Consider the following 28000-nt stretch of genomic DNA (forward strand, 5'->3'; position numbering starts at 1 on the left):
CGAGCGGCGGAGGGGGCGGAGCCCCGGGGCGGCGAGCGGGGAAGTGCTGCGAGTGGGTCGGAGGAACCGGCGGGCTGAGCGGCGGAGGGGGCGGCTGGATCGGATGAGGAAGTGATGTGAGCGGGCTGCGGGGCGGCCAGGAGCGGGGCGGCCGCGGGTAACGGCGGCGGGATGGGGGCGGTTGTGCTATCGCCGGGTGGGGCCGCGTCATTCGGAGGCCGGAGCCGCGCGGGGCGGTGCCGTGCTGTTGCCGTGCTGTTGCCGTGCTGTTGCCGTGCTGTTGCCGTGCTGTTGCCGTGCTGTTGCCGTGCTGTTGCCGTGCTGTTGCCGTGCGTCGAACAAAGCCGCGTTCCGAGCGCGCCGTGTGTCTGTGTGTGCCGCAGCTCCCGGAGCGCTGGGCCGGGCTCTCGCTGCTGGGGCGGCCTGGTACCGCCGGGCTGTCACCCCACGTCCCGCCGTGTCACGTCCCGCCGCGGTGCGGGGCTCCGGGCGGAGCGGCCGTGAGGATGCCCTCCTGGCAGCACAAGAGGTCTCCATTCCCCTGATTAAGAAAGTGGGCAGGAGAGGTAGAAAACCGGCATGGCTCAGCAAGGACCTGCTAAGAGAACTGAGGGTGAAGAAAGGGGTGTACAAGCTCTGGAAACAAGGCTGTTGTTCGACCCGGAAGAATACAGGAGGCCTCCGAACTTGCAAGATGTGGATCAGGAAAGCCAAGGCGCAGGCAGAATGAAATTGAGGGAACGTGAAAAAACAATAAGAAAAACCTTCTACAGGTACATGGCAGAAGAGACAGGCCAAAATGGGCGTACCTCTCTGGTAAATTTTAAAAGGAGAAATGGCTTCAACAGATGAAGAGAAAGCTGAGGTGCTGAATGAGTTCTTCACCTCGGTCTTCACTTGGTCCAGGATTCTATTCTTTTTCACGTCCTAAGTCTTGCACCCCATACCTCTATGTTGGGGACAAGGAGGTAAATCCCTCCCCACTGTAAGGGTAGAGCAAGTCCGAGAGTGCCTCCTTAGACTGAATGAGTATAAGTCTATGGGGCCAGATGGCGTGCATCCCAGGGTCTGAAGGAGCTGGCTGAGGTGGTTGCTGAGCGCTCTCCATAATATTTGAGAAGTCATGGCTGTTCAGGTGAGGTCCCGGAATGATTGGAGGAAGGTCATCGTCACTCCATTTACAGAAGAGGGAGCAGGGACGCCCAGGTAACTACAGGCCGTGGAGTCTCACCTCTGGGCCAGGGAAGATTATGAACAGATCCTCCTGGACACATGCTTGATCACATAAAGAACGAGCATGTGATCCGAAGACAGCCAGCACGGCTTCACCAGGGGAAGGTCATGCTTAACTAATCTTGTGTGTCCTTGACTGATTGTGACGGCGTTGTGGATGAAGGGAAGGCGACCGATGTCATTTACCTGGACCTGAGCAAGGCCTTTGACATGGTCCCCCACCACATCCTCATCTCCAAATTGGAAGGAGGTGATTTGATGGTGGACAACTAGATGGATAAGCAATTGTTGAAAGGGCGCAGACAGAGTGGTGGTCAATGGCTCTATTTCCAGTGGAGGCCGTAACGAGTGGTGTCCCTCAAGGTCTGTCTTGGACAGGTGCTCTTTAACATCTTTATTAATGACATCGATGAGGGAATGGAGGTGCACCCTCAGCAAGTTTGCTGATGACACCAAGCTGAGTGGTGCAGTCGATACAGTGGAGGAACGGATTGCCATTCAGAGGGACCTTGACAGCGGAAAGCTGGCTCGGTGAACCTAAATGAGGTTCAGCACGGCAAAGTGCAAGGTTTTGCACTTGGCCGGGAAGAACCCCAGGCACCTGTACAGGCTGGGAGGATTCTGTCCTTGAGAGCAGCTCGGCAGAGAAAGACCTAGGGCCTGATAGATGAGAAACTTAACATGAGCAGCAGCGCGTCTGGCAGCCCGGAAAGCAAATGGGATCCTTGGCTCCATCAGGAGCAGGGGTTGGTCAGCCAGGGATAGGAGGTGATGTCCCTCTCTACTCTGCTCTTTGAGGCCCCATCCTGGAGTACTGTTCCAGGTGTGGAGCCCTGCAAGTATAAAAAGACATTGGAAGATTTGAAAGGGTCCAGAGGAGGGCCACAAAGATGATCAGGGGGCTGGAGCACCTCCCTATGAGGACAGGCTGAGGGAGTTGGGTTTGTTCAGCCTCGGAGAAAGAGATGTTGCGGCGGTGACCTCATTGGCAGCTTTCAGGTACCTGAAAGGAACTTACTTCCCAGGAAGGGAGTAAAAAGCTCTCGAAGGCTGATAATAGCAGGGGACTAGGGAAATGGTTTTAAGTTTTGGAAGGAGGAAATTTTAGGTTGGATGTTAGGGGAAAGTTCTTTACTAGAAGAGTGGTCAGGTCCTGGAACAGGCTGCCCAGGGAGGTTGTGGATGCCCCGTCCTTGGAGGTGTTCAAGGCCAGGTTGGACGGGGCCCTGGGCAACCTGATCTAGTAAAGGTGTATGTTTGGTGGCCCTGCCAGGCTGGGGGTTGGAACTACATGATCCTTGAGGTCCCTTCCAACCCGGGTAATTCTGTGATTCTGTGATTCTGTGAGGGTTGGAGGAGCCGCGGGGTGCGGCTTTAAGACAGTTGAATATATGTATCAGAAAATGACAGGAGGGGAAAGGATGCTGCCGTTCAGCCGGGGAGCTCCTCGCTTTGCTTAAAGCCACATAAGTGCCCCTCAGGTACTGGAAGGTGCTGTAGTGAAGTCTCCCTGGGACTTTCTCTTTTCCAAGCTAAACAAGCTCCTACAGCCTTTCTCCATAGGAGTGCCAGCTCTCTGAGCATCTTTGAACCTCGAACAGCGAAACTTTTTTTTTTGTTCCTGAGATTACTCCCATCTTTGCTAATTTAATGTCGCTTTTAATTGTAGGGTAACCCGTGACAGACGGTGGGCCTCCAGCTGCCCCCATGCTATCAGCTGAGGTGGAATGTCTCCTTGACTCCTCTGCCTCTCCTGGCACTGAGGACCTGCACGAGGGGCAGCTGCTCAGCATCCCCGCCAGCTTTATGGCTGTGTCTGAGCCCAGCGCTGGATTGGATACGAAGCCTGATGTGTCCACACCTGAGCTGACACACACTAGTGAGCTGTCACCTGAGCACTGCAGGGCTTTGGAGGCAAAAGGCTTCAATGAGGGAGTAGCGCATCTGGATGATGTGGACAGAGAGGCTCGTTGGGAGCCAGCAGAACTGCTTAACAAAGAATTACTGCATGGTGGAGATGCTGAAGAGGATGGAAAAAACAAACAGACTCAAAGGAAACAAGACTGTTCTAGTGGTGAATACCAGCAAGGACATCAAGAGGCACAAGATGCTGAAGAGGAATACACTGAATGCTGTGCTCTAAAACCTGGGAAAAGATGGTTAAAACAAGTAAGTAAACCAGGAAAAGAATGTATCTGTGATAGCTGGAATTTAAGGTTGCTACAACAAGGTGCAGGATTCAGTCCATGTGATTTTCTACTTATTTGTGACTTCTGTCATGTGTGTCATTACTGAGATTATCACAGGTCCAGTGAAAAACTGAATATACTTGAGTGGACAAGTGGTGTTTTAAAAATCAGTGCTTTTTAAATACCGATGGAATGGTAGGAGGCAGGTATGTAACAGAGTAAGGACCACAACTGACTGGTGGCTAAAAAGGAGAAAGAAACAATGAGAAAGCTCTTAGGCCAGTACCTGTGTTCTGTGGATACTGCACACTTTATAAGTATTATCCCTAGTCAGAGTAATAACTGCTAAATAACAGCTATTCCAGTCTGATAATTGTCTCTTAATGCTACAGGGCGCTTTAGCCCAGCATTTCAGTTTTACTCTGAAATGAAGACTCTTCACTTTTGGAATTATCGTTTGTAATAAGGTCAGAGTTAGTAAAGAGTTAGTAATGAGAGGGAGCCTTGTGAGCTCCCTTTCAAAACAAGGAGCTCACAAGGTCATGATTTATTTTTCTTCCCTCTATCAAAGACTGATGATAAAAAATGTTGTTTCTAGGAAAGACTTGCTGAAAAATGTGCCAAATAATTTACCCATCACTGAAGAGCTGCAAAACTCTTTATTAAAAAGTCAAGAATTTTTAGTTTTTGGTTTTTTTTCCCCTGAAGTAGACCTAGGTCACCTATTCTGGGTTGGTGTGGTTTTGAACCAAGGGAAGGAATGGAAGAAGTTCTAGTAAATAACAGGAAAGAGATGCATCTTACCAAAAGCATACAGTAATGGCTTTGGGATGTGAGGGAGGCTTGGAGACTGGGTTATTCCTCTGATTCATATTTGAAATAATTTCCATTTAAGCTACCTATGTTTTAGCCGCTTGCATGGGAATACTTTGCTGCCGCTAAATACAACAGCTGTTTACATTGCTCAATATGTCTTCTGGATGCATTGCTATTCAGTGCTGAGGTGCTGTTGATTGATAGGGCCAGAAAGGAATGGCATGTGTTTATGTGAATACCTCTAGAAGGGCTTACGTGTTCTGAGGTTTGTCCTTGTCAGAAAGAACTAACCTAGATGAGCAGGTACAGTCCCTGAAATGGTTCAGAAAAGCGATTGGTATCCACTTGTATTTTTGTCACATTTCAGGAGGATCCTCATCTGAACAAGCATGAGATAAATTCTTCAGCAACCTGTTGTGTTGAAATAGCAGGATTTCTGAAGAGCAAAGGTACGTATTTTTGTTGTACGTGCATGTCTGCTTTTCTCTCGGATTCCTTTTTGTTGATTTAAAATTGATCAGTAATTGTAAGACGGCTCATTTAATTTTTTTCTACAGTAGAAACTATTATTCTGCATTGTTCAAATAACGTGACAGTTTCATCCTTTGCTTTTTCACAATAGCCTGCATACTTTTCTACAGACTTTTTACATAAAAAGATGTGTTTTAGTTATTTTGCCAGAATACTTATTTACCTCAATGCAGAAACTCTTGTTTGTAGCAGATTTTTTGCATTTCCTTCTTCTTCAGAGCTGCTTTACATTACAGCAGTAATAACAAAGATGTAAAAATATGACTCATCCATTTTCTAATTTTTAGAAAACTACAAATCCAGAATTCAAAGGAAGAATATAGCAACACATCCTTAATTTCATTATGAGCTGTAATTTTCTAGCTACAAATGATTTTGTCACTTGGCCTTCAGCTAGTTTGTTTTTTTTTTTACCCTCTCATGCCTTGTTGATTGAGGAAATCATAGAATCGTAGAATTGTTTGAGTTGGAAGGGACCCCCAAAGGTCATCCTGTTCAACTCCCTTGTCTTAATTTGCTGTAATATTACTTTTTAATAATATCACAGAATCACAGAATGACCCGGGTTGGAAGGGACCTCAAGGATCATGTAGTTCCAACCCCCTGCCTGGCAGGGCGACCAAACATACACCTTTACTAGATCAGGTTGCCCAGGGCCCCGTCCAACCTGGTCTTGAACACCTCCAAGGACGGGGCATCCACAACCTCCCTGGGCAGCCTGTTCCAGGGCCTAAACACTCTCCTAGACTATCATCTGGTCTTGATCCTTAGTTGGAAATACGAGAATGATGTGCAGAAATATGAGTGTGTATGTAAAGTTTTGAATATAAGGGTATTGAGCAGCATCTCTCTCATTTTTGAACTTTACCATTCTCTTCATGACTTTACAAAAATATTTATTAACAATCCAAATTGCTTGGACAGAGTGAGATATGAGTTGTTCTCCTGTAAGTTACTTATGACAAAAATGCCTTCAAGGAAGAAGAAATGAAAGTGGCAGCTCAGTGCCTAGCCATGTTTCTAGAATATGGCAGATAAAGGACCTGGCTATGTTGAGCTTTGGTATAACAAATAAATATTATTATGTTGGCCAAGACTTCAAATGTATTGAGTTACGGGTCCTGTATTGCTTCTAGTTTGTTATAAGAGGAATCTGAAAAATACAGGATATCTGCTGCTCATGTGGAATGTACTTAGTAAAAAGGACTGCATTTATTACATTAGGTTAGTGATGGAGTTGTTTGTTTGCTTTTTTTTTAATGGTTTGTATTAGAATTTCTGGCTTCAATTCTCACTTCTTCAAAAGGTCTGATAACCAAGACAGACTATACACATAGTGTATATATCACCAAGAGAAACCACAGTAAGCTAAATGCCTTACAAATGTATGGTACTGATTTGTTTTATTTTTCTTATGCAGGAGAAAACCAAGCAAATATTCAGGTGACAGCTGAAACTCTCCCAAAGCTTACTGAAGAGGCACAAGGTATGAAGGCTGATAGGACTAGAATATTAAGTAAAGCAGGATACCAGAATGGCAGTGTGAGTAAAGGTCTTCCACCTGAGAGTGATGAATGCCCAGATATAGACACAGTCATGGCTGGAGCTGGGGTTTCAGAAACTACCAGGCTAGATTTCAGACAGCCTTTAAAAGTTATGGACGTTGAATCAACATCAGAACACTCACAAGAAATAAGTGAATATAATGGGTCGAAAGCCCATGCTGACATGTCATTGAGAACAGGGGACAATGTTGTACCTATTTTGGAGACTACAGAAGAAAAGTTATCTAGACAAAATCTTGTTAATGTATTCAGTACATCACTTGATAATTGCCAGACTTATCAGCAGGAAGAAGGAAACAATATTTGTGACTTCTGTACCGTTCTTCCACCTAGACATAATGAACCTGTTAGGTTGTCATCAGTAGGAAGCTGTAGAATGCTCTCCATAAAAAGTTCTGAAGCTATGTGTTCGGTTCTGGAAAGTGTCTGTTATCTGGACTTGAAAAACATGTCACTAGACAACAACAGTACTGCAACCCATGGAATTATCAATGAAATCTCAAAAAAGCATCTTCCTGCAAGCATAACTAGTAAGACTAATTATGATCACAGAACTGGATTTGTAAAGAACTGCACTTCTAAATTTATGCCAGCAGAGCATCTCTCAGTTCTAAGTAAAGAAGAATTGTCTAGTGATAAAACTGGTGATGGGGAAACAAATGGTAGTACAGGTAAATCATACAGCTCTGAATTTGAAGAGGCTGCTGGAATCCAGAGAGAGGTTGCTGTGGGAGGTAACACTGAAGCTCAAGAGAGTGCTGATTTTGAGCACTGTCATCCTTCAGTTTTCAGTTCTGTTGCTTCATCTTCTGAGGAGTTCTCGAAAGAAAAATTAAAAACAATCACATCGGAAGCTAATAAATGGAAAAAGGACCAGTTACAATTTTCTGTTAGTGATCTGTGCAAGGATGATTTAAAAGAAAGTATCCTGTTGAAGGAAATAAACAGCATTGCTTCCCATGAAATTGTGCAGACAGATGTAGGCATTCATAAAGCCTACAGTAAAATCTCTTTTCCCAGTAGGCCTGACTGTCAGAATCTTTCTGTCAAGCAAGATAACAAATCACCTGAGGTACAACTGTTTGAACAGAAATCTCAGAGTAATACAATGTTAGAGTTTTCTGGCAAAGAAACTAATTTGAATTATACGCTAAATGTACTTTTACCTCCTGTTGCACAAAAATCAGGAGAGCCTCACTGTGATGAGAGTCTGTTTTGTACTGCTAATGAAACTGCAAGCAAGGACAAGGCTCAGGATAATCGATCTGGAAAAGAATCATTTGGTTCTTCTGGGACAACAGAGGAACAAGTTGCTGAATTTGTGCTGCATAAAGACAAATTTAAGTCTTCAATAAATCCCAAGACTTCTGATGAATCCAGCGTGATATGCAGCATTTCCCAGAAGAACAGGAAGTCTTCAGAAGGTAAAGTAGAGAGTGTAGACGCTAGTTTAGAAAATAAACATAGCAACACATGGAATTCTAGTAAACAGACTCCAAAATGCCAGCATACAGCTGCCACTTCTTCCAGTATCTTATCAAATAGTACACCTGTAGATGATGTTGTCCTGGACAGAAATTTTTTTAAGGCTGATATTGAGATGAAGATTGATGAAAATGATAGTTTGGAAGAAGTTTCAGGTGGATGTAGTAGTAAAAAGACAGTCACTTTTCCGGAAGAACATTGCCCTTTGCCATGTAGATCTCCCTGTCAAGATCACTTGAGCAACAGTTGTGTAGCTCTGCATGGGATAAATGATACTTCCACAGAAAAAAGTATGTTTTGCCTAAATTATGATACACAGGAGTCTACTGCTACCTTAGTAGATGAGATCTCAAATAAGAATATGGAATCTGAAAATATGAAACAGTTTAATCTTTGTAAATTAACAGATTGCTGTGAAATTATTTGTGGCAAAGATGATGCAGAAGACCAGTTTTGCATGTCTGCTGTCCATACAGATGAATTCACTAAAATAAGAACTGTGAGTTCTCCAAAAGTTCCTGGTGGCAATTGGAGAAGTGAGACTGGTGAACAGCTATTAGTCAGAAATTTGAACAAAAAAAATTGTGTTCATAATTTTGAATTTTGCAACTCTCCATTATTCCTGAAGACGAGAGAACTAGATGCATCTGGGAAGAAAGGCACGTCATCACTCAGAGCTAGTTCTTCTGAGTACAGCTTTTCTATCTGTAATGCATGTCCGTCACTCAACAATGTGAATATGCAAACAAGACATGCTATCCAAACAGAAATGACCATATCTCCAATGGAAAATCAGTTTCTTGCACACCAGAGTTCCTGCCTGGTTCCTAGCAGAAATCAACATGTAGAAAGCTTAAACAAAGAGCCCAATACTGGTTTACAGTATATTGCTACTTCTGCAGAGGAAGCTAAACTGTCAATCAGCTCTAGCCAAAATGAAGAGATACTGTTAAAAAAGGGTGATGACCTGACTCTCTTAGTTCATAAATGTGTAAGAGGAGATGGTTTGCAAAGACCTTTAAAAGAGAATGCAGTGGATTTTAAGTCTTCAGGTGGTTTAAGAAACGCAGACTATTCAGGATGCATGGGTTTCGTCAGTGATGTAATAGAAGAGAAGATGACAAAACTAAAAGAGAAAGAGAACAGCTGTGGAAGAGAAGATAAAGAAACTGATAAAGAAAGCCTTTCTGATAGCAAATCACAATATTCAGAGCATGCTTTGTCCATCAGATGTATGAAAGACAAAGCAGAGATAGTATTTTCAGGAAATACAAGACAGCAGTCCTTGGCAAGGATGAAGTGGTTAACTGGGGACCAAACAAATACAGTTAATGCCTCATTTTTGCCCTTCTCATCAATTCATGGGAGTCTGTTTTATAAGCCAGAAAAAATGGATGTACTTTCAGAGATGGAAAACGAAAGTCTGGGAATAAAATCTATCTTAAATAAGTCTTGCTCACAGTTAATGTTGGAGCTTGGTAAAGGAACTGATGCTACCAATGACATGGGTCCATCCTGTTTTGTGAAGTTTAACATCCAGGATTCTTCTAATGAGACTCGCGGGGATTCAGAAACACCATCAGCTCTTCTCATAGCTAACTCTTTGCCTCAGAAAGAGAAGTTATTTGTGTCATCTGAGAATACAGACATAGGTAATAGCGATTTATCTTCAAATGAAATTTGTTGCAAAGGTCCTTCAGTGACAAAACCTCTTTCTGTGACAACGTACATTAAGAGAGAAGCTAACAGTACTGAAATACCATCTTCAGAGGAAGAAAAGGCAACTAGCTCACTGAATGGTGCAAAAAGTCTGAGTGTTTGTGCATGCAACAAAGGAAGGCAGAGAGATGAGAGGCATGGTGTGCTAACTGCAGAAGTCATGGATGTTACCTTACCGGAAAGTGCTGACTGTGGAGAGAAGCTGAAGTATGCATGTGTAGAAGAGAAGATGGAAAGAAAAGCGCCTCATAAAAAAAAGATGCCCATACATTCCTTACTTGATGGAGAAAATTGCTTATGGGCCTCGTTAGCAGGATCAAAAGAATCTAGTAGCAAAACAGTTACTGTCAGTGCTGAGAACTATGAAAAAGGTTTTGAAGAAATCCCAAGGCCTGACCCAAGTGGTCTTTCAAAGGAAAGCAACACTGCAAAGCCTACAAGCTTCACTGATACCAGTTTACTTTCAGAAGCTGTGCAAGACTGTCAAACTGCAGATGCATTTGACACAGAAACTTCACCAGAATTCAAATATAGTGAAATGAACATGCTATCAAAAAGTTGCAAAGAATCATTACCAAATTGTGTAGGTCAGTGTGAAGTATGTGTGCCTTACAAACTGAATGCACAGAGCAAAGGTAATGCAAAGGAAATTAGAGGATATCAAGACACTCAGCTCATTCATGAAACAGCTCATTCAGTTTCCATGGAAAATGAGACTTCAGATTCTGTGAGCCGTGATAAAGTAGAGAAATGTCAGGCACGTAAACGAAAGAAAAGGTTTGAGGAGGTGAAAGGACATGGATCAGACAAGGCAAAACAAGAAAAAAAGGCAGCATACAAAACAAAAGCAAAAGTTGCAGGGCATCCAAGCATATTGTACAGTTCTGAACTTTTATGCAGTTCTTCAAAGGAGTTGGTGATGTCAAGAAATACAAAGTTTGAAAGCCATCTGAAGGACATTTTTGCTGTTAGAAGCAGTGAAAATAAACTGTGTAGCACTTTACAAGAAATCAAAAGGCCAAAGATTACCGTGAATGCTTTTAGTTCATGTTTTTTAAAGACTCAGGATTCAGAAATGGAAAATGTAAACCCTAAGTCAGGTTATAATGGAATTCTTGGTGCCTTTGAAACTAGAAATAAACTAAGAGGACCTCTCCCATTAAAAATACAGCCTGGAAGAGCATGCAAAAAAGTTCCCATGCCATATCAACTAGAAACTGTAAGAAAAATAAAAAAACCTAAAAGTTCAACTCTTTTGAAGCCTCCCTCAGAAATGTCCCCTAAACAGGAAAACACAGTCCTCAAATCTTTGTGCTTTGCCTATGAATCACCAACAGTGAAAAAGGAAATAGCCATGAGGTTTGTCCATATGCCAAGGCAGAAGGCCAAGAGGTGCGTCTTGCTGAGCAGCTTGAAATTCAGAAAGTGTACCAAAGAACCAGCATTACTGAGCAAGCTGTCTGCAATAGCCAGCAAATTACTGGTACCTGCCACAAGCACCCGTAGCTTGGAATCTCTGCCATATTCTTCTGAAATTCTTCCAGTGGCTGCGAGGTACAGCGAACGTAGATGTAAAAATCTATTGGAAGCTTTCTCTTGCATTAACAGAAACTTACACTCACGCTGCGCTGACAGTTGGTGTACCAAGATGTTCAGCTTTCAGTCTTTGGCACTTTATTCAGTAGGATCTACCAAAATACCTTCTTTAGACTCAAGCAACAATTCTCCATCTTCTTTCTTGGATACCCCAGCGTTACCAATTTCTTTTCACATCGAATTGGACTCTAGTCCTGTGACAGACCTCACAGGGACTACATCTCAGCATTCTGTACATCACAGATTGGTTTTGGAAGAAATGCCTGCACCACCTTCAAAGTGGACTTTTCTCCTTTCTCAGAGCTGTTCAGAGGCAACAGCAATCAAGGAAGATTCCAGTCAAGATCATGAGCTGCATTCCCCTCTCTCTGTAACAACCTCAGGGGTTGCTGCACTTCATCCTGACCATGGGAGAAATGTCATAGCAAAAAGAACAGGAAGTTGCTCCATGCTTGGCTTTCACACAGTGTTAGCACTTTCTTCACCTGCATGTTACAGGATTTGGACAAGAAGAAGAAACTTAACCAGCCATATTTCTACCATCCAGAGACTATTTATATCCCAGTTTACCCAGGGTTTGAAAGGGTCATCTAATGTATCAGATGACCTGGTCTCTTCCCTGCCATACTCCTTGGGCAGGGCACTATCCATATGGAGTCAGCATGGTCCTTCTGCCTGTCCCTCCGAAATCACTCCTCTTCATTCCAGTCACTGCAAGTGGCAGCCAAGTGTGGGCGTCGAGACCAGGTAAAACTCATCAACTTATTTCTGAGAATAAGTATGTGTAGGGTATGTTCTTGCTTCTTTTTTGGGGAAGTGTGGGTGATAGTAACTTGTGTTGCAGGATCAGTTTCTCCCATTCCAAATCTACGTGTTCTGCTCCAAAAATGGCATATTGTGGAAGGTTCTTACCTACAGAGCAGTCTGTTAACTGAATTTAAATATATTTGCCTTCACTTATTTAACAGTGTCCTCTTTTGGCAGAATGGCTAACTCTATTTTCTTCTCCCATGCAAAATAAACACACCATGCATCAGAATATATAATGCAGAAAGGTGAGCTACTTCATTAGGTCTTTTCAGAGTGACTGCAAAACAACTGGATTTCTGAGGTAGGAGAGATTTTTTCAGAGGTCTGACCCACAAGTTTCACTTGAACCACAGTAAAAATGTTCAGTATCAGATTAGGAAGAAACCTAATTGGGGCAGGAAGGGAATTCAGTTAAATCTTTAATTGTATTCCATGACTGTTCTGTGCTAATCAAAACCTCTTTACGTCTTTTGATAGTGTGTGCCAGATGTACTGAATTGTTGGCACACGCAACCCTAGCTCCATTTCAGGCTGGTGAGGAATTTTGGTGTGTCTGTCCTCAATGTGAGTGGGAAGAGCACTGATGTCTACTTTGCCTATTTCACCTAACTTTCCTACCTGCATCTGAAATCTTTTTTGTTGAGAAACAGAGTATAAGAAGAGGTTCCTAGTGCTGGTATGATATGCATGCTCTTTTGCAAACTTTTCACCCATTATGTCTCAGTTACTGCTACCTGAGACACAGGACAGTTTAGTCTCTGATCTTGCAGTCTTGAGATTCCTGGACAGACGCTAAGTTCATAAATCCATTTCATTAACTCTTATGTTTAATGTGGCAGACCTGTGGAATTTGACTTACGTATAATTAATGCTGTATTTTACTTTGTGTAAGTGGAGAAAATACCATAAGTATTTGTATACTTGCTGGTGTAAATTCTCATGTCTACTAGAAAGATTTGAGTAGAATATGAAATAACTGCTCCATTTTGTGAGTTCTCTGCACTAAAAGATTGAGTTTGAATAATGATAAAGAGGCAACTTTGCAGCGTATTCCTTGAGATCTGGTTTCTTTTTTGCCCCTCATGAGGCAATATTTCAGACTGAATTTTCCAGTGTATAAGTTAGTACTTTGGAAGTAATCACACCAGTAAACACCAAAGTTTGAGCACTTGGCTTAGAATAAGATATTGCCATTTTTTTAAAAACACAAGTAAAACCTTTTTAAAGCTTCTTCCTGTGCATGAGATGAATTATTTTGTATTGTTGAGGCATTTTATCCTTGGACTTTGAGATCTGAGCTGACTTCATCTCATGTTTTCTTCTATAGTCGTGTCTGCAGACTCTAAGGCAGTTTGTTACAGCACATCCAGTTAACTAAAATGTTGGAGGATTTAACTCCTTTTTATAAAAGATAAAGTGAGAACCAGCTGTTTTGCTATTAATTACTTTTTCCTACAAATCTTACCACACTCTATATGAAAAATGCCCAAAATTAAAGTAGCATAAAGCTCGGTTTGTTTTTTCTTGTTAGATATTTGAAAGGAATTCATGTATCTGTCTGGAGTACACTTAATGCTTCTGGCCCACTTGGGTTTTCTTTAATGTTAAGTTATTGTAGGGAATTTAAGACAGTACGGACATGTAGAGAGTGAATTCTAAAGTAATTGCAGAGGAAGTAAATCCCTCCCCACTGTAAGGGCAGAGCAAGTCCGAGAGTGCCTCATGAGACTGAATGAGTACAAGTCTATGGGGCCAGATGGCGTGCATCCCAGGGTTCTGAAGGAGCTGGCTGAGGTGGTTGCCAAGCCGCTCTCCATCATATTTGAGAAGTCGTGGCTGTCAGGTGAGGCCCCAGATGACTGGAGGAAGGGTCACGTCACTCCGATATACAAGAAGGGTAGCAGGGAGGACCCAGGGAACTGCAGGCTGGTGAGTCTCACCTCTGTGCCTGGGAAGATCATGGAACAGATCCTCCTGGACAACATGCTTGATCACATAAAGAATGAGCATGTGATCCGAGACAGCCAGCATGGTGTCACCAGGGGAAGGTCATGCTTAACCAATCTTGTGGCCTCCTGTGACGGAGTGATGGCATTGGTTGACTACCACATCCTCATCTCCAAATACATATTAACAGAAACAGTGGCAAAAGGATAATTCAGTAAATCTCTTAAATTTGTGTTTACTCAAAATCTATATGATTGCATAGAAATGTAGAAAATTATATATATTGTATGTAAGAAGTTCTGGCATGTAAATGCAGAAATACAAGAAAGTGAATTTGGTGCAACATAAAAGCATTTTCAGCACATCTGATTATTTTTTATTCTGTACCATTACAGTCTGGTTATAATTTCATTATGTCAGTACAATCAGTACATTTAGCTGCTAGTTTGGAAGAGCAGCAAGTACAAGATTTGCTGTTTGAGGTAATAAAAGCTGTTCCAGCTTACTCCTTTTTTATTGCTGTTAATAGTGTAGACACAAAGTAAAGTTTAATGTTAAAGGACCTAGAGCTGACGGTGCTGATTTTTTTTTTAATTGTTATTATTTTTTAACTCAATAGAAATTACCTACATTTATGGAAGGGCCTGTGGTTATTCTGATGAAGTATATCTAGTAAGATTGTGGGAGTTAGAGAGACAATTTAATGAAAACCTGTATTTGTACCTTCTGCTATTTCTCCATGCCCTTTTTTATTTAGTACAAAAATTATCCATGATTTTTGTTTCATTTTAAAAGTTTTTTTGTTTGTTTGTTTGTTTAATAAGGATTCTAGACTTAAGTAGCATTAGTTTAAGCATTGGCTCAAAAACTGTAGTTATTTGTCTTCTCTCTGTACTTTCGTATCCTTTTCATACCACTATAGTGTTAAGTGGGAATAGAACTATTTCCATACCAAGCTGTCAGTGAAATGTAGTTATTAGTGGGCTAAATGACAGATGTGGTTTGCCCTTGTATGATTCTACTACTTCTTAACCTTGCCATTCCCAACATCATCATTTTTTGTCTTACAGTCCATCTAATATTAAGACTCTTCTCTCACCTTTTTTATAATGTAGGTCTAACTTCTCTCTCTTTATTTTTATTTTTTTTTTCTGTTGAACCAGCAATGCCGTATTACCACACTTACCTGTACAGGATGTGGAAGCACTACAGACTGCAGGTCATGAGATATGGTGAGTATCTAGAACTTTGAATTTATTCAGAGTAGCTGGATCATAAGCATTCTTAGGAAGAGGCATTGATACTGTTTTGTGTTTCAGTTTTTGACAGTTCAGTAATAGCTTTTTGATTAAAGTTCTAGAGAAACACACTGATTGGATATTGTGGGGGAATGTACAGAGCATTCACACAAACAACAACGAAGATTTCTGCACAGAACAGTACTGTTGCTTTCAAGCATCTTACTATGAAATATGTATGTGAAACTGCAGAACTTAGTTTCTTACTTGGATAAATATGTTCTTTTTGCTTGAAGAAGTAGAAGTAAGGTGCTGATACTTTCTTCTGCTCTTCTGCAGTGTTGGAATAGCAGATGTAAAAACTCTTAAATTTATCTGTGGAAAAAAAAATAGTAAATTAATACCTGCAACAGATTTGCTGAAGAACAGGAAAATTAATCGTCTTCTATCAGTAACTTCTAAATAGAACTATAAACTGTATGTAAAGGAAAATAATGGTAAAATCAGATATTCAGCATACTAGCAATTTAGTTTATTTCAGTATCAATGTGAGCTGCAGCAGTTTTTGGCTGTAAGCATATAGTGGAGAAAGTGTTCACTTAGGCAATTTCTATGAGCCACATTGTTTTATGTGCCCATATTGCAATTTAGGGACAAGAGCAAGGAATGCAGTTGCAGCATAAATTGGGCCTTGATCTACTTCTGTCCTCTTCTTCCTCTTTTACAGTCTGGAACCTCCATTCCCTCTTCCACTACCAAAGTCTTGCTTGCTTTCGGAAGCATTGCCCCCTGTGCTTCCAGAACCTGAACTTCAGGTCCGTGCCCCTGATGAAGCAGATACTTCCTCTCCAGACTGTTTTAGATCCCAAGATGACATAGAACTGAAAAAAGTGAGTTCATTAGAGATGTTAGGTATCTCACCTATCTGCTGATGAATGTTACCTATTAAATGTTAAAAGACAAGGCTTCTAGTCCTAGTCAGTGCTCTTTCTTTCTCTCTCTCTCTCTCTCTCTTTTTTTTTTTTTTTTTTAAAGTAGAAATAGAGTGGGAAAACCAAAGATGAGTAGAGAATTTGGGTAACTGACATGGTAATTACTGCCTTCATCTTTTTCTTTTTTTTTTCCCCAAGACTGAGCCAGAAGAGAGGCCAAAGAAAGTCTCACAGATCCGAATCAGGAAAACTGTTCCTAGGCTAGATCATAACCTTACTCCAATGGGACTACCCAAACCAAAAAGGTGAGCCATACCACTTAAATGGACTCGTTACTAACTTCTTTGGTTATTTTGTTTATTGTAGAGGAGTGCTAGCCTTGACAAAGGGCTGCATTTCTTCACATACTGGCTTGATAATCAAGTGTGAAAATTAAGTTTTAAAATCAGTCTTGAGATGAAATGTTACAATCTACTAAACTGCTTTTTTAGCTTCCACAATAAAATAAAATAGTGACCTGTGAGTGGCTTTCCCTTTTTTTTGGGAATCATTATCTCAGAGCATTATTGTATGCTTGATGCATTGTATGCTAGTATGTACAGGCAGAACAAGTTTTGACACAGATTTCTTAAAAAACGCCACCTGAAATAAGGTACTTCTGACCTTCATTTATTCATTCTTCTTTATCCCCAGTTATTTTAATTCAGTGTTTTGAGCTGAAGGATAATTAGTTAGCATTTAAGCGTAGGAGACAAACAGTACTTGATTCTAGTAAATCTAGCGTGGTGTTAAAAGGTGCTTTTGAAGTTTTTCATTCTCAATTTTATTCATTACTTTTGCAGGCTTAAGAAGAAAGAATTTAGTCTAGAAGAAATTTACACAAACAAGAACTACAAGTCCCCTCCTCCAGCCAGGTTTGTTCTGCTTCCTAATGAAAACACTACTTAGATAAATATACAGTACTTAGGCAGAGAGAAGGGGCAGATTGAAGGGCTTTGGGAGGGCTATGAGGGAGTTAGATTTGAAAAATTGCTCAAGTTCAAAGCAATATGGAAAGATAATGCTAAATCAGTTATCTTACAGAATTGGTATGGAAAATGGTGAAAAGGAACACGAACTAAGAACTTGCAGTTATCCAAGTATAGGTGTATTTTATATTTATCCGTTCAGTCTCCATCCACGTTACAGTACTTACTTTTTCAAAATCTGAGAGCAACTGAATGTTCTTTAAAATCACAAGAATAACTGCCTCTTATTAAGTTTATCGTGGCTGTCAAGACAGGTATTTTCTTCTATAAAATCAAATCTCTCTGTAGTTGTGCTTTTGAACTGGCATACAAAGGGATTCAAACCATGTGTGTATGCATCAATACCATTATTTAGTTAGCAGTATGAACGTGCAGCTGCTGGAGGTGCAAACTGTGGATAAACATACATGAAAAGGAATATGAACGGGTTGTAAAAATGTAAAAAGTGGGAACATTTACTTGGTTTAGGAAATGCATCAGTCTCCCTGTCTTTGTAAGGGGATAACTTCTTGAGTATTCTATATCTATATTCTGTATCTTCTATCAGGAGCTTGGAAACAATCTTTGAAGAGCCCAAGGAAAAAAACGGACACTTGATTTCTGTCAGCCAACAGAAGAGAAAGCGGATTCTGGAGTTTCAGGACTTCACTGTTCCTCGGAAGAGAAAGGCACGAGGCAAAATCAAAGCAGTGGGAAATTTCACTCGAGCAAAAAAAACTGCACCACAAAGTGCAGAGTTAGATGCCCTTCTGAGTCAGAAGCTAATGGACCTTGAAGAATTTTTTGCAAAGGAGGATGAGCAGGAGTTGTCTTCTAGCACTGGAGAGAGCCATGAGCTGAAAATGGTCCAGTGAGCTACTTTAGTCTGTATTTTAATCCCATTGGGAGAAATCTACTGATTTCTTCATACCTTGCTCTACCACTCTCTTGTATTGGCTGTGACCCTCTAAGGTGCTATTTAATTGGGATTTTTTGTTTTGTTTTGTATTTGGGTTTTTTTTTGTTTGTTTTTTTGGTTTTTGCTACTGGAGGGATTCTTAGGGTCACATGTGACATAGCATTCCTTCCCAACCTCTGGAAGTTATGGCTAACATTTAGTTGTGTTTCAAGACTTTTTGAGGGTACAGTGGGAGGAAGTCGCACAACTTCCATAATGCTGGGACTCTGTACTCCAAAATCTTTGCACATTGAATCTGCTGTTACTACTGTAATGGCTTTTGGAACAATATGACAACAGAGTATGTGGTGTTTGGTAAAGATAAATTTTAGCCAATACATTCTTGAAAATACCACCATATTTTTAATAATTAAAACTAGCATTCCTATCTTACTTCTGATTATTTCTTCTTTCTGTTTGTTTAGAAGGCCTTTCTGTTTATTTAGAATGTTCCTTATGAATTTCTGTGCCCTTCCTGGCTTTGGGCAGCAGAAACTCCACATAACTAGACTTTAATGAACTTGCACTTTGTATATCCTTGTTTATTTGCAGCATGAGGCCCCTTTTAACACAACTGACATTACAAAACAAAACAGTAAGTAATACTTTCAGAGAAAATGATGCCCGCTGCTATTTATTTTCCTCAATAGTGAGCTTTGACCAAATTGGCTGATGCTTTATACCCCTTCTCCAGAAGCAAATCTCATGAGTACATTAAGCTACAGGGTATGCAAGTAGAGCTTATTATGAGCTGATCTGAGCTGCTGCATACAAGAAGCACCAGCAAACCCTTTGAGACTCATTTTGAAGCAATTTTCATTTCAGGAAGTATAATCAACTTGATTTTAACACCTATTTTAGGTTTGCAGTTCAGTTAGCTCCCAGTTAGATATTCTATGTGCAGCACTGTTGTATGCAATAGTTAGTGTTGTACAAAGAGCCTCCTAGCGTGTGAAAAACATTATTTTTTGATTAAGTGATGCCATTTGTCATTAGATGGTGCAGCACTGGGCAATTCCTCAGCCATAAGTTTTAAGTGAAGCGCGCTCACTTCTGGGATAAGTTCAGTTCAACTTACTTGAAGAGTTAATTCCGAAGGAATGCCAGCTGCAGCGCAGGTCATTTGTGTCCTCTAGTGCCTACAGAAGTTATTGATGTGAAGCTGTCTCTGCTGGGATGCTCAACTTCAACTAGTTTATTCTTTCATTTGTCACTTAAAACTTGCACTTTCTTAGTTACCTATCCTATAATAAAGTTTATATACACATTCGAAATAAGCAAGTACCTAGTGGGCAGGTATTTTGATAAAGTCCCAATAAATGAAGAACTGAAAGTACCAACACTATCTTCTGCTGCTCAACCATTTCTGTTACTGGCCTAACAGAAAAGGCAGAATTAACAAGCAATCTGTTGAATTCCATAGTCTGCAAAATGGAGAAATGGAAGAAGAATATTACATTCTCTGTGCCTGAATCTTGAAATAAACGTATTCTGGGTTTGTGTTGTTCTCAGCTGGGATTAATGACAGCTTACTTTCTTGTTTTGGTGGCTTATTAATCCAGAAGATTCAGGAAAAGAGTGAGGTGCAGACTCAGAGTAATGGTAATTTGGATTTTGAGGATAAAATAACAAGGTAGGTAAACTTCAAACATATTGACCTGCTATTTCAATGGCAAGGTCTGGTTAAATAAATTGAGCTACTGGGAATCATTGTAATTGATCTTATTTTTATAGAAATCCCTAAAAAATAAAAATAAATAAATAAAAGCCAACTACCTTTCAAAAGATATTTGAAACTTACTCTGTGTTGGCTTATTACCCAAATATTGACTAGATGGAAGTTGTTGCAAGAGTCATATATATACACATAGAGATAGATATATTTTTATGGTTTTATGCTGTAGGATGGGATTGTGAGCCAGTGTTAATTAACCTTCTATTAAAATGGGAGGCTTTTCATGTTGTGACAGAATTGAGCTGTAACCTCACTGAGGCTATTAAGGAAACAGTATGGGCGAGAGGGAGGGGATTGGGTCCAAGCAAAGTTCAGGCTTCTGATGTGCTTCAAAATATAGAACTTTCTGTGTTGTTGTTTTTTTTTTACTGTTTGTTTGCCTTTTTTTTCCCTCGTGTGCTTCCTTGCCCTGTCTTGTTTTTAATTAATTGCTTTGAAATAACACTTCTTTTCAGTAGTTACAGCAGAAGGGACTTAAAAAGGAAACACTTGTTGATCCCCTTTTATTTACAGTAATTGGAGGAGTAAGAAAACGATGTAGCAGTTGCTTAGGTTGTCCCAGACCTCAGGGTCTGCGGATGACTCTGATTTGGATTAGTATTTGTGTGATAGAGTTGTAAGCTAATGGAGACAAAGCATCTTTTTCTTCCTCCCCACATCTCCTCAGCAACAGATGTCAGTCATGTGTGTGCACTTTTTTCCCCTTTCCCACCTCTGTCCCCATTTACAACACTCACGGAACAACCTCATTCCCTGTGGCTGTTTGTACACTGGGAGTGACTATGGTGCAAAGGCAGGTAACTGCCGCACTCAGCTGCTTCTGTCTGGGATTACTGCAGGAAAAAAGTACACAGACTGTATGTTTGGGAGTCATAAATACTTCCCCAGTGGAAGAATATGTACTGTGTCTTTCATACAGAGAGACTACTCCAGTCATGTTTTTTTCTTACAACACCATGGAAAGACCATTGTACGTACTGCTCACAGAATGATGCCTAGAGCAAATGTCTGGAGAAGAAATGCAAAGCTTTTGGCACATACCACCACATAGCAGTAGGTTTTCAGAGACAGGCAGCTTTTTCTTTTTACTAAATATGCTGATTATGAGGGTTAGATTATTTTTTTCTTAAAAACATAAAATCTTATTTTCATCATGCTGCAACTGGAGCAGCCGAGACTACTTAATGTACATTAGAAAGTTTGCCAGCCTGGCCTTGTAGCTGCAAACATTTGAGTTCTTATGCTTGCTGGATATGATCTTCTGCAAGCAGTTCTTGTTTATTATATTTCATATGGGTTGGGCCTTTGGCATATTATGTTCCAGGTGCTCTTCTAGGATACGATGCTAACTGTGGATATGTCTATACGATGCTATCATGTCAACAAATAGCTCATAGAGAGAACTTGTATGCCTGTGCCATTAGCCTCCATCAAGCTCTTGGCATTGTTTCTGTTCAATTTGGTGTGAATTTCAAATGTTACTGTTTCTTTTGTGTGTGTCTTTAATTTATGGAAATAAATTTTTCTGAGAACCTTTCTGTTCTTTTTGTTTGTTGGTTTTAAGCCTTCTCCAGGTTTGTATTGTTAAATACATACAATACATCTGTTGGGAGCCTTTGGGCTCTGCAGGGTTCTCTTTTTGTGGAGAAAATGTCTTCTATTAAGAATGAAAAGCAGTATTTTGGGGGAAAAAATGTCTTTTTGATGAGATAAAGTGTGATACTTATGAGATTCCTTTTTATTTCTGAGATAAGCAAGGATATTCGGGGGGAAAATGACTAAATTTTGACATAAAATGATATTAAGGAAAGAAATTATTGCGTTATGGAGACAAAATGGATAATTTGGGGTGAAAGTGCCATATTGTGCTAAAAAGTGGCATGTTGTTGATAAAATGTCTTTTGGGGATTTAATCAGGGGTACCAATGGAGACTTAATGAGGAGTAATAGGGGGAGAGGGTTCCATCGGAGGGAAGGAGCAGGGATATATGAATTGGGCCATGTACTAATTAGGGCCATATTAATTGGGGACAGGATGGGGACCAGCAATGCAGGAGGGGGGAGGACAGTGAGGGGGAGTGGTGCCCTGAGAGTGTGGAGCTGCTGTGTGGGGAGTGAAGCACACGGAGCCCCCTGGACCTTCCTGTAACAGATGCTCCACACCCTCCCCAACACTGGAGACAAATCTCAGCACCACACCTGACTAATCTGCCCCACCCCTAGTCCCAAACCCTAATCTCATCCCTAAACCTGTCCCCAGACCCCAAACCTTACATCTAGACCCCATACTCTGAGCTTCACAACAGGAACCACATCACAAATCTTCACCCCACATCCAGGTCCTGAACCCCAAATCCATCCCCAGGTTTAGATTTAGGTTACAGGAGGATGCAGCGGCTGTGAGGCACAGGTGTGGAATGTGCTTTGCGGGGTCGGATTTTGGCGCAGGATGTGCAGTTTGAGTCACATCCGAATGTGAGGCCGTACCCAGCGCCCCTCGCTCCAAACCCCAGCACCAGAAACTCCGGACCTTCATTTTAAGCAGGTCCCCTCCTTCCTCTCCGCGCTGACCACGAGCTCCACGCTGAGTGTTCCGCCACAGCCGGACCCTCCACAGCTCCACACAGCTCCATGCAGCTCCACAGCTCAGCTCCTGCTCCACCACATCACCGCTGTTTCCCGCCCGGGGCGGCTCGGCCGATCGGAGGCCGGAGCAGCAACGAAGGGAAACATGGCGGCTGCCCCGGCGTTGTGTGGGAAGCTCCGCTTTAGGCGGGAAAGTCCGGAATAACGGTTTCTGTGAGGGCGCGAGGGATTGTGGGTAGCGAGGCGGAAGCGCGTCCTTAGCGAGGCAACGGGGCGGAACCGGAAGTGCGTGAATTAACCCGACAGCGATTGGACGGGAGCGGCACTGAGCGCGTAGGGACCGGAAATCGGTCGGGCCGTGCCGCCATGCCGCTGCGCGCCGTGTACCTGCTCAGCGCCCCCGGGCCCCGCGGCCGGGCCCGAACCTACGTGGGATTCACGCACGACCCGTGGCGGCGGCTGCGGCAGCACAACGCGGGGCGGCACAAGGGCGGGGCGCGGCGCACGAGCGGGCGCGGGCCGTGGTGGGTAACGGAGAGCAGCGGGAATAGGGCTGGTAGGGCTGTGGGTAACGCGGGGGGTGATGGCGTCAAGTGACGGTGGCGCTGTCCCGCAGGCAGATGTTGCTCTACGTGCACGGCTTCCCGTCTGACGTGGCGGCGCTGCGGGTAGGACGAGCTCCCCTCGGCACAGCCCCGGCCCCGCTGTCCCGTTAGCTGCCTGTATCTCTGTGCCCCACGCGGTATCTAATCGCCGCCTGCAGCGCCACCAACCCCCAGCCCTTGTTCCCCGGCCCCGCGCTGTCCCACCCATAAGCCCCGCCCCTTTCTCTAAGCCCCGCCCCCTTTGCAGTTCGAGTGGGCGTGGCAGCACCCCGCCGCTTCCCGCCGCCTCCAGGACGCCAAGCCCCGCCCCCTTCCCGGCGAGCAGCCAATCGCCTTCGCTCTCCGCATGCTGCCCCGCCTACTCTGGGCCCCGCCCTGGCGCCGCCTCCCGCTCCGGCTCCGCTGGCTCCGCCCCCCTCCAGGCCCCGCCCTGTGCCCGGCCCCGCCCCGTCACGTGGTTGTGGAGATGGACCCGGGGGGGCCGAGGCCGCGCCCCAAACAGCGGCACCCGCCCGCTATGGGCACGGCCACTGTGTGCACGGTGTGCTCTGAGCCCTGCCAGGTGAGATGGGACAGTGGGGTCATTGGGGGGTAAATTGGGATCAGCAGGAGGAATTGTTTGTTAACTGCATATTATGCGCCTCCCCCATGTCATGCTGGGGCACTTTGAGCCACATTTGTGGGACATCAGAGCAACCTGGGGCTTTGGGCAGGGTGGTTTGGGGTCACTGTGGGCTCTGGGACCCGTGTGCCATAGGAGCTCATTACTGTGATTAACAGGTCTCTATATCGGGGTCCTGAGGTCCTGTGGGGATGTTAGGGGTCAGCCCAGTGACCATGGGATGGATTTGGGGTCCTGGAGGGGATGGGGCAGGTTTGGGGTCCCTAATGGTCACTTCAGGGCCATCGGGATGTGTCTTGGGCCCTTAAAGCGTTATTTGGGGCATTCAGAGACACCCTGGAGGGGTGGCATTAAACTGAGTCCACCCCCAGGGCCCAACCCTGCGCTGCCCCCGCCCGCCCTGCCCTGCGCGCTGCCATGCCCGCTGCCTCGCCCCACGCTTCCTAAGGTCGGAACCAAAGGAGCTGCTTCCACTGGGCGGGACCTGCCCATGGTGAGTACATGGGCCTTAGGGAGGGCAGGGGCGGTTCAGGGGGCGTTAAGTGGGTGCTGAGCTCCCCCCCAGCTGCCAGCAGGAGGTGCTGTGGGGAGAGCTGATCGGCCACGGGGATGGCGACAATGAATGGGCTGATCTGGGAGACCCTGCCTTGGTAAGTGCTTCCCACCAGCCGCTGACCCCAGCCCCGTTATCCTCATCACACCCTCTGATCTCTTATCTCACCCATTGATCTCTGACCCCACAGGGCCACTGGACAGATGAGCTGCTGCAGGGCCAGGGGGAGGACCCTGAGTGAAGCCACCTCCTCAGCTGCTTTTTAACATAATTTATTCCTAATAAAGCAACAAACGGAACTGCTTCCAGCATCATTCTTTTGGGTTCTGCAAGCGAATGGGGCCCTGAGGGCAGCTGGGGGTTGTTCTGGTGGATTTGGGGTTGTTAAGGGCGCTTTGGGGCCCACAGGATCAGTCGCTTTAAGCTCTTCGTGGTCCCCATGTGGCATTTTGGGGTCAATTACAGAGATTTTGCAATCTTCCAGTGTGCGTTTAAAGTCCTGCAGGGCAGTGTGGGGTCCTTAAGGGATCCAGAGTCACATAAAATGGGTCTGGGGTGCTGTGTGTCACTCTGGTCCCTACTGTTGGGTCTGGGGGCCTGTGGGTCACGCTGAGGCCCTATGGAGTGGGCCTGGTGTCTCTGGGATCCCTAGGGTTCTCTGTGGGTCCCATTAGAGTGAGTTTGGGGTCCCTGTGGGATGCAGTGGGGTAAGTTTGGGGTCCTATAAGGCACTATGGGGTACGTTTTGGGGCTGAATGTTGATTTTACAGCTCTCATGATGGCGCTATGGGGTCCCTACTGCCCCTCACCCATGAGAGCAAATACCAAAAACACCCCAAATTCACCCTAAAAAACAGCATGACCCATAACCCATGACCCAGAACTCAGCATAACCCTCAGACACCCCAGACCACCAAAAATACCCCAAACAGCCCCAAATCCCCGAAGTACCCCAAGCTGCTCAAATCACTTCTTCTTGGTCTCCTTGCAGGCGACGACGTAGCGCTGCGCCACGTTCAGTGGCGGTGAGTAGCCATCAGCATATGACGTGTCCTCAAACAGCACCGAGTAGTCATCCTGCGGCTGTGTGCGGGGCAGAAAACAGCATCAGTAATGAGTGAGAGCTGGGGGCACGGCAGGGCCCATCTCCAGGGCAAAATGTGGCCGTACCCGCTGCGGGGGTGCATGGATGAGGGCACGGTAGAAGCAGGTGGTCTGTGGGTAAAGTGCCAGCACCAGCTGCTCGCGCTGGAACAGCGCTTCGGGGTCGGTCTCAGGGTTGGCCTTCCACTGTGGCAGAGGGATCACACGGCGCCGGCTGAGCGTGTGTCTCCTGCAGAAGGGAGGAGCAAGCAATGGGTACGGGCTGGGGATGGGGGAGATGAGGGGTGTGGAGAGCAGGTTTGGGGGCAGGGGTTGAGAAGGGCTTTGTGGTGTGGCGGGTATGGGGAGGGAGTTCGGGAGGAGCTAGAGGGGTCTGGGGGGGTGCGCCGAGGGGATCTGGGAAGATTTGGTGAGAGCAAGAAGAGTTCTGTGGAGAACTGGGAGCGTGGGGGACATGGGGAGGGGGGCTGTGGGGAGTTGGGGTGTTCTGTGGGGTTTGAGGAGGTTTGGAGGGAGTTAGGAAGAGTTAGGGGGTGATAAGGAGGGAGTTGGAGGGATTGGGAGGGCTTGGAGAGGAGGCTGGGGGCTGCCTGAGAGCGGGGGCAGCTGTGGGGTTAGAGAGGGCAGTTGTGGAGTGGGGGTGCTCACTCTTTGCCCTCCTCATCGATGTCGTCCACTTCATACCTGGGGTGGGGAGAAGCGAGAAAGGAGAAAGGACTGAACTACAGCAAAACAAGGGGAAATGCTGCGATCCCAGAGCACACCACGGCCCCACAAGCAACAAGTGCAGTGCTCCACACCATGCCCCACACCCCCAAAGTGCCCAAACTGCCCCCCCGGCCCCACTCAAACCCCCCCCAACACACACATATTCCTGCTCCCCTCCACACCCAACCTGCCGCCCCCTTGCCCCCTCCACGCACTTGTTGGCAGCATGGCTGTAGCTGACCACCTCCGCCAGGATCCACTGCTCATCGCCGTCCACGGCCTTGACACGTGCCGCCACTTTGTCCCCAGGCTTGGCCACGTAGTCCCCAGCTGCCGGCATGGCACCGCACAGTGGGGGGGGCCTGAGAATGAGGTGGGGGTGGGTTGGTGGGTGGGAGTTAGAGGGTGAGGCTGGGCTGGGGTTTGGGGTTCTGCAGTGCAGTCAGGGGGGTGTTGGCAATCCACAACAGGGGTCAGGGAACAGGGCCTGGGGTTTGATGGGGGGAGAGGGGAGGAAGGGTGAGGGCACGGTCAGGATGGGGTCTGGATGGGGTTGGGTTTCCCAGGGTGGGGCTGAGATTTGCTATGGATCCAAATGTCAGGCATGGGGTTAGGGCCGTGCTTTGGAATCTGAGTCCAGAACCAGAACTCCAGTGGAACTGGGAGCTCAGGGCACAATGTGGGGTATGATGGAGTGTGGGTCTGGGAGTTTAGGGCACCCTGTGGGGAAGAGTGCACTTGTGGGGTCGGGAATACCTACTTGTCACCTGGCTTGCCGATCCAGAGCGGCAGCGTCATGGCTGACTGCTGCAGCAGTGTCATCAGCACGCCACGACGCATCGTCTTGCGCGGCGGCTCCGCGTCACTGTAGATCCCTGCGATCTTGGCAGCTGTGACACAGTGGGGGGGTGGACACAGTGACACCAAGATTGGGAGGGCAGTTGTGGGGGGGGGCATACAGAGGGAGATTTGGGCGTAATTCCAGGGATTTGGGGTGTAAAAATAGAAAAAGAGAGGTCAGGGACACGTGGGGGTCAGGGACACTTGGGGGCTCAATGGAGGCACGTACCAATGCGGCGCTCTTCCAGCAGAGACTTGATCTCAGCGATCTTGTCCAGCGCCTTGCGCAGGATGCTGCAGAGCCATAAGGGCAGCTGTCATGTATGGGGGGCACGGGGCAGGGTGTAGGGTTGGTGGGGTGCAGGGTTGGTGGGGGTGTAGGGTTGGTGGGCTGTAGGGTTGGTGGGGTGTAAGGTTGGTAAGGGTGTAAGGTTGGTAAGGGTGTAGGGTTGGTAAGGGTGTAGGGTTGGTAAGGGTGTAGGGTTGGTAAGGGTGTAGGGTATGGGGATGTGGGTATGAAGGGGCCGCCCTACTTGCACTCGGCCTCAGCATCTGCCTTGGCGGTGGTGTACAGCCCGCGCAGCTTCGTGCGGTAATACGGCGAGACTGGAGGGGGGAGGTAAGAACGCTGTGAAACCAAGTCCCCATCGAACACGCTGTCCCCAAACCCCGCCCCGTTCCCGAGCCCGGCCCCAAAGCTGCCCCTGCCCAACACTCCTCTCTGAACCCCTTCCCCTCCCCATTGCCCTGCTCTCCTCCCAGCCCTGCCCCCTCATCCCCCTTCACGCCGCCCCTCGGCCCGGCCCCGCTCTCACTCTTATTCTCGGTCTGCATCCTCTCGTGCGTCTTCTGGATGTTGATGAGGTTGTGCTCGCTGCGGGACCGCTCCTCCTGCAATGCAGCGGGATGACGGGGGCTGCCCGCACCACCACCCCACCTCCAGCCCCACAGCCCAAATCCGGACCCGTGCGACAAAGCGCCGCCCCGAACCAGCACCCTACAGCCCCGCACCGCCCCCAGAGCGGCCCGATGGTGTCGGTGCGGCAGAGCAGCGCCCCGCTCGCTCTGTGCGTCCAGCCCCGCACCTGCGTGTGCCCCAGCAGCCGCTGCAGCTCGGACAGCAGCTCCGCGATCCGCGAGTCGGCCGACACCAGCGCCATGGCCGCACCGACGGGCCGCGGGGCGCTCTGCGCATGCGTCAGGCGACACAGAGCACTGTGC

At 45.5% G+C, this 28000-nt stretch overlaps 4 protein-coding genes across 7 annotated transcripts in view; 2 read left to right on the forward strand and 2 right to left on the reverse strand.

Annotated features, from left to right (window-relative positions):
• Positions 1-22406, reverse strand: part of DEPDC5 (DEP domain containing 5, GATOR1 subcomplex subunit) — a 59928-nt gene extending 37522 nt beyond the window's left edge. Inside the window, exons 1-2 of the mRNA XM_015877901.1 lie at positions 22292-22406; positions 15397-15504 (exon numbers count right to left, since the gene is read on the reverse strand). The gene's annotated coding sequence lies outside the window, so the exon portion shown is untranslated. The remainder of the gene's footprint in view (positions 1-15396; positions 15505-22291) is intronic.
• PRR14L (proline rich 14 like) lies at positions 3-21297 on the forward strand. Of its 4 annotated transcripts, XM_015877899.2 has the most exons (10): positions 3-116; positions 2903-3402; positions 4606-4687; positions 6190-6255; positions 7522-11881; positions 15055-15123; positions 15857-16019; positions 16260-16366; positions 16904-16975; positions 17637-21297. In XM_015877899.2, the coding sequence occupies exons 2-10, from the start codon at positions 2941-2943 to the stop codon at positions 17941-17943; spliced, it is 5688 nt and encodes a 1895-aa protein (XP_015733385.1). In that variant the 5' UTR covers positions 3-116; positions 2903-2940; the 3' UTR covers positions 17944-21297. The 4 variants fall into 4 exon arrangements, with proteins under 4 accessions (XP_015733385.1, XP_015733380.1, XP_015733384.1 ...); XM_015877894.1 differs by having other exon boundaries at positions 6190-11881; XM_015877896.1 differs by having other exon boundaries at positions 46-157; positions 6190-11881.
• A 280-nt stretch (positions 22407-22686) lies between the features above and the next one.
• On the forward strand, positions 22687-24426 carry LOC107321225 (structure-specific endonuclease subunit SLX1-like). The gene is made up of 6 exons (XM_015877936.2): positions 22687-22871; positions 22964-23015; positions 23200-23514; positions 23946-24067; positions 24140-24224; positions 24318-24426. Exons 1-6 carry the CDS (start codon positions 22714-22716, stop codon positions 24366-24368), a joined length of 783 nt encoding a protein of 260 aa, XP_015733422.1. The 5' UTR covers positions 22687-22713; the 3' UTR covers positions 24369-24426.
• On the reverse strand, positions 24384-27995 carry SGF29 (SAGA complex associated factor 29). The gene is made up of 9 exons (XM_015877934.1): positions 27865-27995; positions 27595-27670; positions 27313-27385; positions 27009-27073; positions 26700-26829; positions 26155-26301; positions 25880-25915; positions 25298-25460; positions 24384-25210 (listed from the first exon to the last, which is right to left on the reverse strand). Exons 1-9 carry the CDS (start codon positions 27937-27939, stop codon positions 25094-25096), a joined length of 882 nt encoding a protein of 293 aa, XP_015733420.1. The 5' UTR covers positions 27940-27995; the 3' UTR covers positions 24384-25093.
• Between the last annotated feature and the right edge of the window lie 5 nt (positions 27996-28000).

Source organism: Coturnix japonica, chromosome 15 (genome assembly GCF_001577835.2).
Source record: "Coturnix japonica isolate 7356 chromosome 15, Coturnix japonica 2.1, whole genome shotgun sequence".
Lineage (NCBI taxonomy): Eukaryota > Metazoa > Chordata > Aves > Galliformes > Phasianidae > Coturnix > Coturnix japonica.